Source organism: Cyprinodon tularosa, unplaced genomic scaffold (assembly GCF_016077235.1).
Source record: "Cyprinodon tularosa strain WSP-4 unplaced genomic scaffold, ASM1607723v1 ctg516, whole genome shotgun sequence".
Taxonomy (NCBI): Eukaryota; Metazoa; Chordata; class Actinopteri; order Cyprinodontiformes; family Cyprinodontidae; genus Cyprinodon; species Cyprinodon tularosa.
The window spans coordinates 45,843-63,653 of record NW_024039248.1 but is presented as its reverse complement, the minus strand read 5'-3'; the positions used below and the strand labels follow the sequence as shown (position 1 = coordinate 63,653).

Genomic DNA, 17,811 nt, shown 5'->3' with positions numbered 1-17,811 from the left:
AGGACAGCTGGGTATAAAGTTAATCCTGTTTTAAAGAAGGCAAAATATCCGAAAAATGGTGCTTAACTTTCATATTTCGGGGGAATGGCTGCTTAGTGATTAGGGCATACTGTAGAGCTTAGGATCCTGGGGTTGTGAGTTTGAAACCCACTCCCACAGACTGCCACTTTGGGTCTCTGAGCGAGACTCTTAATCTAGGGTGACAAGATGTCCTCTTTTTCCCAGACATGTTCTACTTTTCAGACCTAAAAAAATGTCTGGAGGGGATTTCAAAGTCGTCCGTGATTTTGGTCAACTGCCTCAAACTGATTAGCTTGCAACTCCGTTCCACTACTCCATTCCAGGTTTCTCTGTATGGCAAATTAGTCACCACAATGCTTTTGAGCCAGCATGCTGTTGACTTTGAGAGGCATGAAGTTGTTTATCTTGCGCTCATGAAACAAGCTGTGGACCTTGTTCAGAAACCTCATGACCTTTATAACAGAGTTATCCTCCTTCTCCATCTCTTGGATGTGGGACTGAAACACTGACATCAGTGAATGCATTTGCTGCCGGTAAATCTCACTGAATCCATAATCAAAAAACATCTTGATCTGCACTGGTGGCCTGTCCTGGGACAAAAAGAATGCTTTCAAAGCTGGGTACATTTGCAGCTATGACCCAATGTGTGGTGAAGTAGTAGTAAAATTGACTAACTGGATGTGCTCTCTTCGTCCTCTGGCATGGGAGCTGGCTCAGAGCTCGTCTGCCTGGCTGTGTGTTTCCTGGACGGGGCCGCCTTTTACAGCTGCTTTTTGTATCTATGCTTCTTTTTCTATGTCTGCTTCTGTCTCCTTGAACCCCAGTTGGCCTCAGCAGATGGCCGCTCACACTGAGCCTGGTTCTGCTGGAGGTTTCTTCCTGTTAAAAGGGAGTTTTTCCTCTCCACTGTCGCTACAAGCATGCTTAGTGTGAGGGATTGCTGAAGAGTCAATGAGTCAATGCAATCAACTGGTTTTCCTTAGATAGAAAACTTTGTATCAATTTGACTGTATGATCTGGTTAAACGGTAAAGTGCCTTGAGATGACATGTGTTGTGAATTTGGCGCTATATAAATAAACTGAATTGAATTAAAAGCATTTCTGTATATATATGTGTATATATATATATATATACAAGGTAAGCAACAACACACAACATTTGTGTCACTTCATAACCCCACCACCCCAAAAAAGCGTCCTCCTTTTCAGAAACCCAAACCTGGTCACCCTATAACCCCTGATTGCTCCCAGGGCGCTGCACAATGGCAGCCCGCTGCTCAGCAAGGGATGGGTTAAATGCAGAGGATTACTATATATCAAGAAAGTTCAATAAAAAAAAAAAAAATAATAATTAAGATGCAGACCAATGCTGGTATCATCAACAGTTAACATGGTCATGTAGCAAAGCATATAAAAAAAAAACATCTGTTTGTATCATTGTATTATTTATTTCCTTTAATTAAGTATAAAATCACTGATTCTTGGGAATTTGGATAAAACAGGTTTTAATTTTGAAAATAAAAAGTTAGTTGGATTACAAAATCTGAAGGTATATTGTTATAGACCAAGGTCTTGGCTGTTCAGCAGTGTACAGGTGCAACCTCCTCATTTTGTATTTCTTTCATAAAATAGGCATTTTTCCAGTTATTACTTTGTTTTTGTCAACACCATCAGACACAATAAAAAGCTAATTATTTTTTATTTATTTGGTCTAATAAGTATTTAGAGTTTTTAAATCTTTATCTGGCATTGTTAGCACACATTTATGCTGTTAAATGTTGAATAATCATTTTTGTTAATTTTTTTTAACTGTATCATGTGTAGTCCTTTAAAATATCTAACATCAGATAACGTTTACTTTAAGCCTAAATAGAAAAAGTCATGTTTTTTTATTTAACAAACATATTTTTGTATTAAAAGAGACCATTACTTTAATGAGAGAAAAGCACTGAAGAAACATATTGCAAGCATATTAATTTAAAACGAATAAAAAGCCCTCTGACGGTGGTGACTTTAGAACTGACGGTGGTGACAGTGGCCTCATTTCAACATACAATTCCAAACTGTATACAATTCAAGTCAATGGTTTCTTGCTTATTAACTTTATTTAACTATTTGGTCCAAAAAATAACAATCATGAGCACTGTGACAAATATTTTTCAAGGAATATAAGGTACAATTAAGAAATATCATTATCAGTCAGAATCATTCTCTGATGCTTTATTTTCTTGCGTGTGATTGTGTCCTGTTTGTCAGTTGTCATTCGTGCTGCATTATGGTAGAAATTTTGAACCTTCTGAGTAATTGCTTGAATATATGTAGGTTTTTTGTCAGTAGGCCTTCACACTTCTTTTGATATTCCCTGTTTCTTTTCCTTCTTTCCTTCACAGATAGCTGCTTCCTAGCCATAACTTCCTAAAATACATAAAGTCAAAGTTGAGTGTAATGACTATGAAATTGGGGGGAATTACAGTAAATGTTAGATTTGGTTAAATGTTGCCCTGCCATAGCTTACAAGGAATATTGTATACTATGTGCTATGTAGGTAGGTAGTAGGTGCACTATGTGCATCCCAAATGATGTAAACCAAATGAACATGGCATAATAGTGAATTGAGAGACAGGGAAGGCACACCCCATCCCCTAGGGTTATACAATATGGAAGAAATCTAGGCGGAATTACATAAATAAAAATATAAAAGAGGTTAATGAAACATTACAGATCAACAATTATTTTCTAGCCTCCATTGAGAACCATTTGTAGTTTTTTGTCACCACCGTCAGACTGTGCGTCACCACCGTCAGACAGAAAATCTGACGGTGGTGACGTCTGACGGTGGTGACAAAATCCTACTCTTTCACATGATATGCATGAGTTGTTCACATTAGCCATCTTGTTTCCCCTCTGTTGCTAGCTACTTTAGACCTCTTCTTAAAAAGTAAACATTTATGTCATAATCTAATCTAATATTTTTTATACAAAAGAGACGGTGTTGACATGTTATGGTTGTGACATTAGCAGTGTCCAAAAAATATGAACAAGTTTAAGAGAAAATAGCAAACCTACAGGAGCTTGAGTGACCTTAAGGCATCCAGTAGAGCTGAAGATTTGAAAATGGGGTCCTCAGGCATGTAGTTGACCTTTTAGTTGCCTGATTTTATTGCTTTTTATAAATATCTGACGGTGGTGACAAATATGTGGGACACATTTTGAACAATCACAAAATAATGGTTATTATTGTTCAAAACTCACTGTTTGTAGTTTTAAATACATATTAAAATGTACCCTTTCATTTGGTAAAGATATTATTCAATTCAATTATTACTTTTTGTTTTTTTAATCAAGTTGAAATGATTATCTCCTATCCAAGGACAACTGATTTTATAGGCAATGGGCCAGCATATAATCATTAAATTAACAATAAAATAAAAAAACTTTAAAAGAACCTTGCATTTGTGCAAAGGACCCCCTGATTATAACCTTGATTGTTTTTATTCATGAAAATTTTATTTCTTTCCAACAGAATTAGCACTTTTCTTAGTGGGACATGTTTTTGCCGACGTTTCAGGAATCAGTGAAATACAAAAATACATTGTTTGATAAATAAACATTCCCTTAAGCGTCGTTTTTCTATTGAACATAATTGCTAAAACCCAAAACAAACCGTCGTGTGAGTTAATTACATTATTATAACTTATTACAATAGATCTAAGGTTTTAGTTGCTCTACGCGTTCAGGCTATAAACATATTTATTCATGAACTGACGTTATAATCTTTAGTTTATCCTAATTGTAACCAATTTCTGTTGAAATGTATAAACTCATTTGTTTTTAGGCTATAATTCCCTGTAAGATGCAGAAAATGCTTTATAGCGTTGATCCAGACTCTGGATCGATGTCTGTGGAATCTGTTAGTTTGTTTTAGCAACAGAAATCATTACGAAAGCGGAAGAACTGAGTCTTTAAAGCCGCAGTAGGAAACAGTAAATGGATTATTTTGATTACAGATAATTAGTGCTGTGCACCGGCTGTATAAAGGGGGAGAAAATTCAACGTACCAAGTGAATCCGGAGCGTGTTTTTGATCTGAGGGCCACCGGAGCCTGAACGGCTCTAACCTGGAAAACAAGCTTTACTTCCTCACAGCTTTCTGCCAGGATGGAGCAGGAAACTGCAGGGAAACAGCGCCATCTGCTGGAGAAACGAATAACTTACCTGTGGGAACCACGAACGCTTTAACCCTTTATAGGGCAAGTTACCGCCGTTGGTCCCTCACAGAGGCTCCCTCAGTGAGCTCTAGAAGCACAAGATCTATATCCAGCCATTCAGCAAAGATGCTGCTACATGGCTGTACATCTTATTTTGGCATTTGACCAGAGGCGTAGCCAGAACATTTTTATAAGGGTGGCCCAGCGGTAACCAATGTGGGGTGGCCGTAAGTGGATAGGCACATAAAGCTCAGGGTCAATCTGTTCCAACGGGAAAATTAACAACATCCACATTTTAATCCACATAAAGACAAACAATACTTTCCTACAACATTTGCTAACAAATAGACGCATATATTTAAACATCCGTGATTTTTAAATAAAAGGTATAGTGGATACAATTCTTTCAGGTTTGAGTTCTTTTCTTTTGTCATTACTTACCTACTATTATCAACAATCATTCTGTATGAAATTGATATTAGCAAGTAATAATATCTACAAAAATTTATTTAATAATTTTTTTATTAAATTAGTTATTTATCTACTATTCCACTGAAGACTCCTAGATGACTTGCATTTTCTCTTTACCCCATATAACGCAAAATCTAGTTCTGAAAAGAGCATGAATTCTGTATTTGAATCTGAATTTTGAATATTCCGATTGAGAGTATTACTGCTGCCAACATCTGTATTAGAGGGGGGGAAAAAAGGTAGGGGTGGCCACTTATTGGCTAAGGGTGGCCATGGCAGCACCCCAGGTCCCCCATGTAGCTCCGCCCTTGGATTTGACCAATTAAATGGGGCGACAGTGGCGTTGGATGTAGGAGTTTGCCCTGAAATCGAAGGATTGACGGTTCAAGCCCCGACTCCGACTTTCAGTGTCGTTGTGTCCTTGGGCAAGACACTTCACCTGCATTGTCTACTGATGGTGGTCAGAGGGCCCGGTGGCGCCAGTGTACGGCAGCCCTGCTTCTGTCAGTGAGCCCCAGGGCAGCTGTGGCTACAATGTAGCTTGCCACCATCAGTGTGTGTGAGTGAATGGGGAATGAATGTAGCGTAAAACGCTTTGGTCAAGTCGCCTGACTTGAAAAAAGGCGCTATATAAGTACAGGACATATAAATGAGCCCTTGACTGATTTATTACCAACTGTAAATTAAGTGAAAAAAAGTTAAGTCAAGAAAAGAGGTAAAAAGCCAATTGTAAAGTTAAAAAGTTAATAAGCCTAGTTAATAAACGATTATATTTACATGTATAAGCAAAAAAAATGTAAGGTCTAGTATCAGCATTAATGCCTCTAAGTTTATGTTGGACCAAAAAAAAAAAAAATGTTTCTTTCACTCTCTGAGTGTTTTTCATGAATTTCTTATAGAAGCACTTTTGTTATTTTTCTTAAGATATTTGGGCAACTTGGCATTTCTTGTTATTACATTGACATTCATTTTTGCCATTAAAATATCCATATTTTTTAATGTTCCAAAGGTATTAAGGTCTTTTCCAGAGATGGGAAGTAACGAAGGACAAATACTTCGTTACTGTACTCAAATAGATTTTTCTGATATTTTTACTTTACTTTACTACTTATTTTTATGGCGACTTTTTACTTCTACTCCTTACATTTTTACACAAATATCTGTACTTTCTACTCCTTACATTTTAAAAAATTGTCTCGTTACTTTAGTTTTGAATCATTTCAATGGAGTTACCGTTATTTTTCACGTCATCAATACCAAATTCAATCTAATTGGATGGGAATCTACGTTGCATTTGACGCACCACTACAAGATGAATCGACAGATTCGGCGGTATTCATTGGCGGCAAATCATTGCAGCTTGGTGGCGGTGGCGATAGCATAGTAGCATGGACGACGAGATGATTGAAAATGAACACAACGGAGATCTAGTCCTATTGGCAGACATCCATTTAAAATGTAGGCAACGGCATGAAAAAAGTGGTTTCTACTTTTACTTTTATACTTTAAGTAAATTTACAAGCCTGTACTTTGTTACTTTTACTTGAGTAAAGAAGTTTAATCAGTACTTCCACTTTTACCAGAGTATTTTTTAACACAAGTATCTGTACTTTTACTCAAGTACGGAAAGTGAGTACTTCGTTACTTCCCATCTCTGGTTATAGGCAACAGCAGATCAAATAGGGAAATGTTAGATTCATGATTTGGTGACAGTTGTCCTCTGTTCACCTTTCACTAATGAATAATTAAAACCAATCAATGAAGTGTTTACAGATTAAAAACATATCTAGAAATGTATTACCTATTAGAGGAGCTGTATTGTAAAGCTTTACCATTAAAAAATATATATTTTTCAGATACACAGTGTTTATTTTTGCCAAAAACACTGTAAAGTACAGTATTTTTGTTTTTTTTATACACTTCTAAGGTCCACATTTGTGTGAGCACTTTTGCTGTAATGCTGCTGGAACGCAACAATTTCCCACAATTGTGGGACAATAAAGGGATTTTCTATTTGATTCATTTATTTCAAGATCATTTTAAGTTCACTTTTTGCCATTCTATAGGTCATATTACCAGAGAGATGCTGTTTAAAAAAAGAAAAACCTTGTCAAATAAGTTTTTTTGCACAATTGTATGTGTGTTAACTTCTACATTTCAGGAAAGTAAAAAAAGCAAACGATATTTTGGCATTGATAACTATTCAGTCCCACCGACAGAGAGGAATTTAAAGTTTTAAGTTGATGCAGAATTAAGAGGAGTTGCACCAAAGTGCTGCAGAGCAATAATTGAATGATAACATTTCAGAAAATCCAGAAAGCCACGAATTAGTATAAATAAATACAAGAAACAGAGTCATGATTTCTTCACTGAACACAGAGGAACAGATGATTCTGAAAGAAGGAAGAGATTTCAGTTCCTGCAGCGTCTGTAAACCGGATCAAAGTGAAACCGGAGCAAATAAAACAAGTAACTTTAAATGGGTTTCTAACAGGACTCGAGTAAACATCAATATTCTTTTTTGAAAGATCTATAAAAATACATCTCTTAGAATAAATTCCTATTAAATCATGAGTGTTTAGTTATGGTCCTTCATCCACTGCTCAGTCCACTGAATTAGCTGCTCCAGGTTTTTCTCCAGGTCCTCGGGGGTATTGCTTGGTAGCTGGTGGACAATCTCCTCAGGGTAGGACTCCATGGCCTCTTCATAAATGGTCTGGAAGATCTCACACTGAACGTTGTCCTGCAGTTTCTTCCCTGTGTAACCCCTGAAAGAAAAACACAGGGACAAATCCAGAGGATGACTTTCTATTCATCAGCAGATCAGCTCCGTCCAGTTCTCTGTCCGTCAGTCCGATAATGATTTTCAGAATAAAAATCAGCACGGCAGCCTTGTGCACACAAGGATTCAAATGTTTGGTGACATCCAGCAGCCGATCCTAAAAAACATTTGATCCCAAAGTTTCTGACTAAATGTTTGTGCAGCTGTGCTCTTTAGGAGTCACCCAGTGTTCCCAGTAACCTGACCACTGCTGACCAGAACAGCAGAGCGTCTGAAATGTTAGAACTTTAAATATACATTCATATGTTTATATTACTGTTTTTATGCATTTTTTTTTTTACCATTTTCAAGGCTGCACTTTAAAAAATTAAATTGTCTAGAGCTGTTCTTAACAAAATGTCCGTGTTCTGCATCTGTTGCTAAGGGCTCCGTGTTCTGCATCTGTTGCTAAGGGCTCCGTGTTCTGCATCTGTTGCTAAGGGCTCCGTGTCCAGCATCTGATGCTAAGGGCTCCGTGTCCAGCATCTGATGCTAAGGGCTCCGTGTCCAGCATCTGATGCTAAGGGCTCCGTGTCCAGCATCTGATGCTAAGGGCTCCGTGTCCAGCATCTGATGCTAAGGGCTCCGTGTTCTGCATCTGATGCTAAGGGCTCCGTGTCCAGCATCTGATGCTAAGGGCTCCGTGTCCAGCATCTGATGCTAAGGGCTCCGTGTCCAGCATCTGATGCTAAGGGCTCCGTGTCCAGCATCTGATGCTAAGGGCTCCGTGTCCAGCATCTGATGCTAAGGGCTCCGTGTTCTGCATCTGTTGCTAAGGGCTCCGTGTCCAGCATCTGATGCTAAGGGCTCCGTGTCCAGCATCTGATGCTAAGGGCTCCGTGTTCTGCATCTGTTGCTAAGGGCTCCGTGTCCAGCATCTGATGCTAAGGGCTCCGTGTTCTGCATCTGTTGCTAAGGGCTCCGTGTCCAGCATCTGATGCTAAGGGCTCCGTGTCCAGCATCTGATGCTAAGGGCTCCGTGTCCAGCATCTGATGCTAAGGGCTCCGTGTTCTGCATCTGTTGCTAAGGGCTCCGTGTCCAGCATCTGATGCTAAGGGCTCCGTGTTCTGCATCTGTTGCTAAGGGCTCCATGTTCAGCATCTGTTGCTAAGGGCTCCGTGTTCTGCATCTGTTGCTAAGGGCTCCGTGTCCAGCATCTGATGCTAAGGGCTCCGTGTCCAGCATCTGTTGCTAAGGGCTCCGTGTCCAGCATCTGTTGCTAAGGGCTCAGTGTCCAGCATCTGTTGCTAAGGGCTCAGTGTCTAGCATCTGTTGCTAAGGGCTCCGTGTCCAGCATCTGTTGCTAAGGGCTCCGTGTCCAGCATCTGTTGCTAAGGGCTCCGTGTCCAGCATCTGTTGCTAAGGGCTCCATGTTCAACTTTTATTTTGAAATATGAGCCATAAAAGCATTGTAACTTTTAGACCTGTTGAAATGCAAAGGCCTCTTCATGTGAGGCTTAAAACAGGAAAAAGGATCTAAAATCTCTTGGCCTTCAAGGTTTTAAAGACGACATTAAATAAACCAGCGTACCTGTCTTCAAGGCGGGTGTACAGCTGGGTGTTGTCGGTGCGAAGGACGACGACGATGTGGAACCAGCGCTCAGGGAACAGGTCGCAGCCATGGTAATCTACGATCACGCCGCCTTCCACCATCTTTGCATCCAGCTCATCCACCACCTGAACCCAGATTAAATCCAGCATCCAGAAATCAAACAAATTTCTCTTTGCCTACGTGGAACCAGCCTCTAAACGACAGAAGATTTAAAGCCTAGTTTCTTTCAGCAGGTTTAGCTGCTTTGAAAACGAATGTTGAAAACAGCAGGAATTCGCAGAAATAACGGCAGCAGATGGGATTAAATCAGAGTTGGTTTAGGAATAAAACAAGAAAACCTCCAAAATGTCCAATAAGGACGATGTTCTCTTTACTTCCTCTTTAGAAACAAAACATTTCAGAGATTACAAGGAAAAATGTGGATTAAAAAGTGAAAACGGAGCTTAACTCACCCGGTCCTCGTCCAAAACAGGACACTGGTACTCTTCATCATAACCATCGTAAAGGTTGCCTGGAGAAGGATTGAGAAAGACACGCACAGGTTTTATTCCAAACATATCTGGCCGATCTTAGTGAGGAAACATATTCAGGTCCATTTCGTTATTCAGATCCAGGATCAGATTAATTTCTGTTTATGGTTAATTCTTGGGATTTTCCATTAAGAAAAGAAAAAAACTCTTGCTATTTTCATTTGTTTTGTTTGGAAAATAACAAAACAACATTTTTACATTTTATTTACCAAACTTAAAAGCTGAAACAGGAAAATAAATGTTTGAAACTACATATTCAATAAAGGTTTAAACTGCTAATCTGTTTGGTTATCATCACTCTAAATCGTGGTTTTTATTTCTGTTAACTCTGTTCGCCTTATTTTAAACTTAAAGACACAAACCTTCACTAAACTGATCATTTTTGATCAATTTCTGTAACGACGCCACTATCACTGCAAATTAAAACAGCTTTGTTTTTTATTTGGACGGCTATAAACGATAAATAAATGCAGTGAATTTCTAATAATCTCAATCTTACATTTCTACGACAGTTCCTTTCGTGATCTTGTTTAAAAGAGTAAACCACACACGGTTTCAGATCCAATCAGTAACTTTGCAGAATTCGCTCCTCCTGGATGAACATGTAGCAACTAGGGGTGGAACGGTTCACAAAATCCACGGTTCGGTTCGGTTCACGGTTTCGTGATCACGGTTCGTTATATGTTGATTGTTACACCAAAATCCCATAAAAATTTATAAAAATAATTACAATTCATTAATTATTTGGGATTTTTTCATTAATTTCAACGATCCGCGGAAACCATGGATCATTTCCGCATGTTTTGCTGCTTTGAATTCAATCATCTCACGCATGCTCTCTACGATCTCCAAAGAACTCAGAGTGGAGCGGACGGGAGCCACAGTGGAGGCTGTAGGCTTTGCTTTGAGCAGGCGGTCTGGAGCGCAGCGGGGCGGAGCGCTGACGGAGTATGAGGGATTTCAGGGTTAGCCTGACATGTTGGTCATGTTGCTGTTAGCATAAACAAAACGTGTTGCACAATGCTTGCACACTGTTGCACTTTTATCCACAACTTTCTTTCCGCCGTCATCGTAGGTCACTCTAAATGCAAAGTGGTCCCATACAGCAGACCTATAAAGTGCTGCTGGCGCGTCTTCCAACTCCTGTTCTTTCCCACTCGCCATACCCACACAATTCTCCACAGCAACTGATTTTTTTCTGCTACACCCGGCTACGCTGCTTCGCTTCTTCTTCTTCTTGTTTACTACTGGTGGTTGGCTTTGGTCGCAGTACCGCCACCTTCTGCTCTGGAGTGTAAACGCTTCGCCTATGAGAAAAAGGAGCAGCGCATGAACCGAACGAAACACACGCAAACCGAACCGAGACAGTCGAACCGAACGGTTCGGACGGTTTTCATAAACCATTCCATCCCTAGTAGCAACAGTTAACAGTCACTAGCCATGTGTTGCTGACTCTGCCGCCTTCCCTCATACCGAGTGTGCGTTTAGTGACGATGGAGGGGAAAGCTCACCAGAAACACCAGATGAAGCTTCAGTTTCCATTAGATACTAGAATCCCACAGCCTGTATCTAGGCTGAGATCAGGCAGCTTTAGGGTTGATCCTGAAGTAAAACATCTGCTACGTTCAGACAGCAAGCGCTGGAAGCAGCAAAAAAGCTTCTGCTGCAGCTTCATTTCTGCTGCTCGTCCTCATTACGGTCAGATGTTCAGTAAAATGAGTCCAGATGCGTCTGATGCTTCTGCTGCTCCTGTGTTTAATGCCAGAGAGCAGCTTTGCTATAGTTGCTGTGATCAGCGGGTAAAAAGTCGTTTTAATGTTTTTAAGTGAGAAAGTCATCCAGATTACCATCCTGCCTTCAAAGATTATTTCTCTGTTGGAGCCGCTCAGCCCCCCACATACCGGCGGGGCGCTGTTATTCGCTGTAATCCAAACAGGCACCAGATTAATAAAACTGAACAGCCGACAGGTTTCTACATTTTGAGTTAATTTAGGCGTTAATAAACTGTTTCAGAGGAGTGATCATAGCGCTCTGCATCAGCAGTGCTGCGTCTGACTCCCTGCCAGCTCCCAGATCAGCTTCTCTGATTGGTTGATGCGGAGCATCCATCAGCTAAAGTTAAATTTTTCCATCTCCAGAATCAGCTGCTGCTTCTGAAGCGTGTTCCGCTTCAGAAAGTCATAAGCCTGTGGCGCTGCTTCAGCTGCTCAGATGCGCTGCAGGACTTTTTGCTGCATCTTGATCCGCATCAACCATTAACTTTGCATGTAAACCAGCTACTTCTGCTGCCTCTGCTGCTTGCGGTCTGAACGTAGCATTAGAGTTGATCCTGCAGTAAAACGGATGAATCGAGCCACTCAGGAGTTACAGCAGTTGGATTACTTTAGTCACTTTTCTTTTTCTTAGGATGTTTCACCCAGAATGAAGCAGCATGAGGCTGTGAGAGATATACAGGGATCACCTGGAAACTTGTTCAGTTGCTGATCAACAATGAAGTTTCCTCCTCTCTGATATCAGAAATAAAATATCTTCCATTATAAATTTCACCTTCATTTGCCAGATCGCCTATGTTGACGTAGGTTAACCCCGTCTGCGCTGCCAGCTCCTTCCCTAAGGTCGTCTTTCCAACCCCGGGTGTTCCTGCGGATGTCAAAACAAAATCAGTTCCTCCTAATATTATAAACTCCTTTAAAGCTACACTGAGAGCAAATGGTTTGTTTATAAAAAAAAAACAAAAATTAAAAAAAAAACAACATCTCTCATGACAGGTACATCTAAATTATTTCAAATAAAAAGAAAATTCTTAACCTCTTAAGCCCAGCGGGCCCGATTCAGGGCCCAAATGACACCTGCTCATGTTTATCTATTTATAGAAATGTCCAGTCACATGGTGTTTCATCCACACGCCTTTTAAATGGGGCTTTAAAATTTCTAAAACATGTTTCAAAACAATTTTTTCACTAAGACTTTTTCTTTTATAGCCGACCATTTCAGGTGATGTAACCGTATTTTCTATTCAGTTTGGTGATATTATTGGTAAATTTCAATGAACCAACGGCTAAATCATAGGAGCAAAGGCTTTGCCTCATGCAGAAGGTCTCCAATAATGTAAATCAGCATATTTTTCTGACCAGATTCCCTTTTATGAGTGGAAAAATTCATTTTTTTTTTAACTTTCAGGACCATTATGCCAAAATCCCATTTCCTCCTAGCACACTGCCTACTAAAACCTTTGTTGAACAAACATGCTTCAACTTATTCAGTCCAAATTTGCTTGCCTTATAGCCAAGATGTGGATCTATAAAGTCTGAGGTTCATCCAGTTTCAAATGGGCTTTCATGGTGTTCTGCAGCTTTTATTGTGGAAATAAATTCTGGAGAGGCTAAATATTTTTATGATTTTTCTTTGTTTAATCACCTATAATATCTATCAGACATGGTGAGATTTAAAATAGTGGTTCCACCTGAAAAATAATCCTCAATGCCTTTCTGTCATAAAAATACAAACAATTTGTATTTCCAGTTTATAGTTTGGGAGCTGAACTTGCTTTAATTCAGATGTAGTTTCAGACAGAATAAGCCATGAGGGTCTCAGGGTTCAATATTTCAGAAAGTTTCACTAAAGTACACATAGCTAAACATGTTTTAGTTTTTATGTCTTCTATTTATGATGAACAGATTAAAAAACAACAGTTATTGTTCCAGGAAGTTAAATATCCCTGCAGAGGCTGTGGATGGTCTCAGTCTGGGTCAGAAGGAGCTGCAGCCATGGAGCAGACTGCTGATTGGACCCATGTCCAGCACTGATCAGGCTTTTAAAGCTTAAAACATTTTAGGAAAGAATCACAAAGCGTTTGGTTACAGCTCCGTATTTTAATCAGGCATCATCACAGACACCAACCTGCCTTATCAGCCTCAACAAAACTCAGATTTTACTAAAAACAAAAAACCCTGAGTTCAAATCATGGGTGTTTCTAAGTGGTTAAGCAGCATTTATGTTGCTAAATGTTAAACAAACACTTTTAATGAGCTACGGAGAAAATTATAATTTATTTTATTTCGTGAATCACTGAAAATATTTCAATTTATAAACATCCAAAGCGGCTAGATCTTAACATTTAGATATCTTTTTATAAATAATTTGGGAAACCAAACCAAAAAGTCAAATCTTACCTGTTAGCAGGATGTTTGGTCGTTTAGCCATCATCACTGCTGAGTTTATAAAACGTGTTCGCTCTTCTTCCTTATTTATTGGAAGCGAATAATAATGATATTTCAGGGTGTATGCCGCCCCCTGGCGGATAGAAGTACTTCCCTACAAAAATATTACAGAATCCCTCCTGGACGCTAAAAAAAGAAAAGGAAAAAAAGGCTGTGTTAATGCAAAATGGTAGTTTTTATAGCCTTTGTCAAATCAGATTATGTAAACGCTTTTATTTTATTTTTTTATTGCATTGTTTTCCAAAATCAACTTTTATTTTTCAGACATGTTGACTGTTTCTTGCCTTCCAGGAGGGTTCAGAAAGAGGAGCATGTGCTACATTACATGATAATAAACCCTCTAACATATTTACTCATTCATTTATTGAAAATGTTTTGTTTTAAGTTTTTCCTGCGTCCAGAATCTGAACAGATGTTAATTGAGCTCACTGCCAAGATCCAAGGCCAGCTGTTTGCTATCCTAAACCTTGCTGCAGGTGAAGGTAGGGTTCTCATTGGCTATTTGAGGAGCAGATTTCTTTAAAAAAAACAAAACTTGATCTTTTAAAAAATGACTTAATACTTTTTTCTTTAATCAGGTGGTCAGTATGCTGGAGTTGACATTCCTAAAACACGTCTTCTTCCTTGGCTTGGAAACAGTTTTTTTCATTTCGAGGCCCTCTGTCACTGAAGACATCAGCATGCAGCTCATCCAGGTCCCCAGTCATCATTTACGCTGCTTTCATCCAGTTTAATAATACAATCATCCCTCTGTTAATTGGGGTGATGTGTTTGCATATGCAGGATTCAGCAGAGAAGGACAGACAGATCAGGGAGCTCTCTTGCTCCCATGAGAGCGACATGAAGAAGATGGAGGTTCAGCTGATCTCCACTCGCCTCCAGCTGGACTCGGTCACTGCAGAAACAATACATTTAATATTTAGGAGGAGTTTTTACTGTGATGAAACACTGTAGTTCCAATGCTTCCTTGTTAATTTATAGTTTTTACCAGGCTCATGGATGTTCAGAGGGAGCTGGAAGAAACAAAGAGGAAGTCAGCGACCAACCTACTCGCCACCGAGGATGAAATCTTGCAGCTCAAAGCAGAATGAGGGATGCAGTTCAAAAGCATTAAATTATACCTGTGCTTGGCTATGTTAGAGATTCTTTTTCACTTCAATAGCTTACATTCTGCAAATAAGATATGATCTTTGTATTGGAGAAACCAAACAACCTCACCACAGATGCATGGCCCAACACAGAAGAGCGCCCTGCGGTAAGTTCTAGATGTACTCTGCAGTACATCTACACCCTATGGACAAAGCACATTTTGGCCAAAGAGAATAGGGGGTTTGAGAGAGGCGTGAAGGAAGTCATCTATATTAAGAGAGAAAAAACAACCTTAAAGGGGGGGGGGCTCAGGTCTTAGCTTTCAAAAACCTACAATGCAGCGATTGAGTTGATTCCTTCCTGCTATCATCGCAGCACCAACCCCTTTACAGGACAGCAGCAGACCTCGCCTGTTTAGCATGCCAACAATTCCCTTTAACAAACTGACCTTTCAGACACTTAGATGGGTATGGGGCATTGCAGGCTAACAAAGAAGCCAAACGACCCCCAGTCCAAAGGGTCCTTCGTCTGTTCCAATTTGCATACTTTCAAAACAAAAACAAGTCTTTGTTGGGCTACCGTATAAAACCTCGAACTCAACGCTATTCCTGGCATTTGAATTGAAAATGCTTCCTGGATGGGAAGCTAAACGTCTTCAAGCTTGGAAACAAAGTTTGTATATATGATATACATACTGTATATATGTATATATATATATATATATATATATATATATATATATATATATATATATATATATATATATATATATATATATATATATATATAAATATGAATATAATATACATATAATGGACAAAATGGTGACAGCAAATCACACAAGAAAAGACAGAGGGCCAATCAGGAGCTGGTGGGCAGTCTAAACTGGTTGGCTTCAGCTTGAGCTGTGGTTTTCCGCTTGGTAAAACGTGCAGGGCAACAAAACGAACGTTTGAAAAAGTGCAGGGGACATGTCCCCCCCCAACCAACCAACATGATTAAAATAATACTAAAATTGTTAGGATTATTTAGGATTATTCGTGCATGATCTAGTTAAACCCTACTAATGCATGCCTGTTAATTGTCAAGGCTTGTTTCTGTTTTTCTTTCTTAGCAAATACTGTGATTGATTGAATCAAATGCAGCACTAGGGTCATGAACAGGTCACTTTGAACTCTTATACAGTAGATTAACAACCCTTTTTCAATAATTTTATATAAGAAAGGAAGGTTAGATAATAATACTGTAGCTCTGTGATTAATCAACCCATCTTAATGGAGAGTACAACCTTAAAGTGCAACCTTAAAGCCTGTAGCACTTGTCTGTTTGCAAGTTTAATCATAACCAGAATATTAGCACAGCAAACATGGGTGGAATCATACAGCAAAAAACAGAGCCTCGCTTTAAGGGAATAGTTTTGAATAATACTTTTATTATCAGTTAAATAAGTACTGAAGCATCCACTTTTCAGAACTTTGCTTCTTTTAATGCTTGGAAAACTTTCTTTTTTTGCCTCTGTGTTGATCAGTGTGCTCTCCTGACTTCCCGTGCAAAGGCCTATACAGCTACAGCGACTTCAAGAACGTCCCCGTGGCCGTGCTGACTCTGTACAGAGTCTGCACTGGAGATGGCTGGTCCAGCATCACAATAGTAGGAATTCTCTCTGATTTACCTTTGGAGAATAACATGATGAAAATATGATATTAATATTTAACTCACTGTATATAAAAATTAGGTTTAAGGATTTAATTATCCTTCTCATTGTGTATTCCTGTGTTGCAATATGCAACGAGATATGCTTGGTTAAACTGTCCATTTCAGACCAATCACATTAAAGAAGAGGAGCAGCTCTTAAACAGATAATAGAAATTCATTGTTTACAATATATTTTATTGTATATTAATCTAGTATAAACTAAAGGATACACATTATCTTTTAATAATTTGAATAAAAAATATAAAGCAACACAACATAACATTTGACCCAAGTATTAGCATCATTTGAGATATATTAAATAATTTTTCAGTATGCATCACTGGGTGGATATGACTGGATTTATTTCTGGTTTTTGGATTTAGGATTTATTGTTGGCCTTGAATTGACAAGTAACTCCATGACTTCATATCTTTAATTAATTTTTTCTATTTTTTATTTCATGGTTTTCTCTACGGCACACCATGAATGTACAGTGTTCATTAAAGGTATAGTGGAGGATGCTCTTTTTCATCAAAATAAGTGGTCCTTCTAATTTGCAAAAACGATCTAGAAATAAGGAAAATGTCTTAAATTAAGTGTATTTACCCTTATTTTGAGTAGGTAAACAGGATGATTTGCCAATGAAATAACTATTTTTACTCTTAAAATAAGACAATTAGATAATATGCACTTGAAATGAGACAATGCATTAGTTTTTTCGAAATCTGAGATAGCCAGACTAATGTTACGCTACAGACTATACTATAGGATCCATCGGCGTATAGATGGATTTATTGGTTAGTTTTATCTGATAGGGGAGGTACAGGTTGGTGTTTCTCCATTTATGCTCAGTGAAGACTCACATCTCTGCTGCAGGTTTTCTTCCATCTCATTGAAAGGACCTCAGACTGTATGAGGGAACATTTCAAGGAAAACAACAACAGCAGATCTCATCTAAATCCTCCTAATTACTGGTTCTCACTCAGAGTTTCTGTTTTAAAGGAAAAGATTAACCAATTGGTCATTATTTATAGCTAAAACTAATACGTTCAGAGTGATTTAATGAATTTGGTGTTAATCGGTAAAAAAAAAAATAAAGACAATAATTTCTAATAATAATAATAATAAGTCTGGAGCGGTCCAATATAGTAGCCCCTCCCTCCTGCCATCTTCCAGCAGTGACGTCACGGTGCGGTAAGCCTAG

At 38.8% G+C, this 17,811-nt stretch overlaps 1 protein-coding gene and 2 long non-coding RNA genes across 3 annotated transcripts; 1 reads left to right on the top strand and 2 right to left on the bottom strand.

The window, feature by feature from the left end:
- Positions 1–7,010: 7,010 nt before the first annotated feature.
- ak6 (adenylate kinase 6) lies at positions 7,011–13,899 on the bottom strand. The gene is made up of 5 exons (XM_038303660.1): positions 13,776–13,899; positions 12,151–12,243; positions 9,526–9,584; positions 9,053–9,198; positions 7,011–7,467 (listed from the first exon to the last, which is right to left on the bottom strand). The coding sequence occupies exons 1-5, from the start codon at positions 13,807–13,809 to the stop codon at positions 7,278–7,280; spliced, it is 522 nt and encodes a 173-aa protein (XP_038159588.1). The 5' UTR covers positions 13,810–13,899; the 3' UTR covers positions 7,011–7,277.
- Positions 13,900–14,266: 367 nt separating this feature from the next.
- On the top strand, positions 14,267–14,949 carry LOC119795588. The gene is made up of 3 exons (XR_005282343.1): positions 14,267–14,305; positions 14,402–14,518; positions 14,607–14,949. It is a non-coding gene; the product is annotated as an uncharacterized LOC119795588 (long non-coding RNA).
- LOC119795589 lies at positions 14,398–14,949 on the bottom strand. The gene is made up of 2 exons (XR_005282344.1): positions 14,812–14,949; positions 14,398–14,718 (listed from the first exon to the last, which is right to left on the bottom strand). It is a non-coding gene; the product is annotated as an uncharacterized LOC119795589 (long non-coding RNA).
- Positions 14,950–17,811: the final 2,862 nt, after the last annotated feature.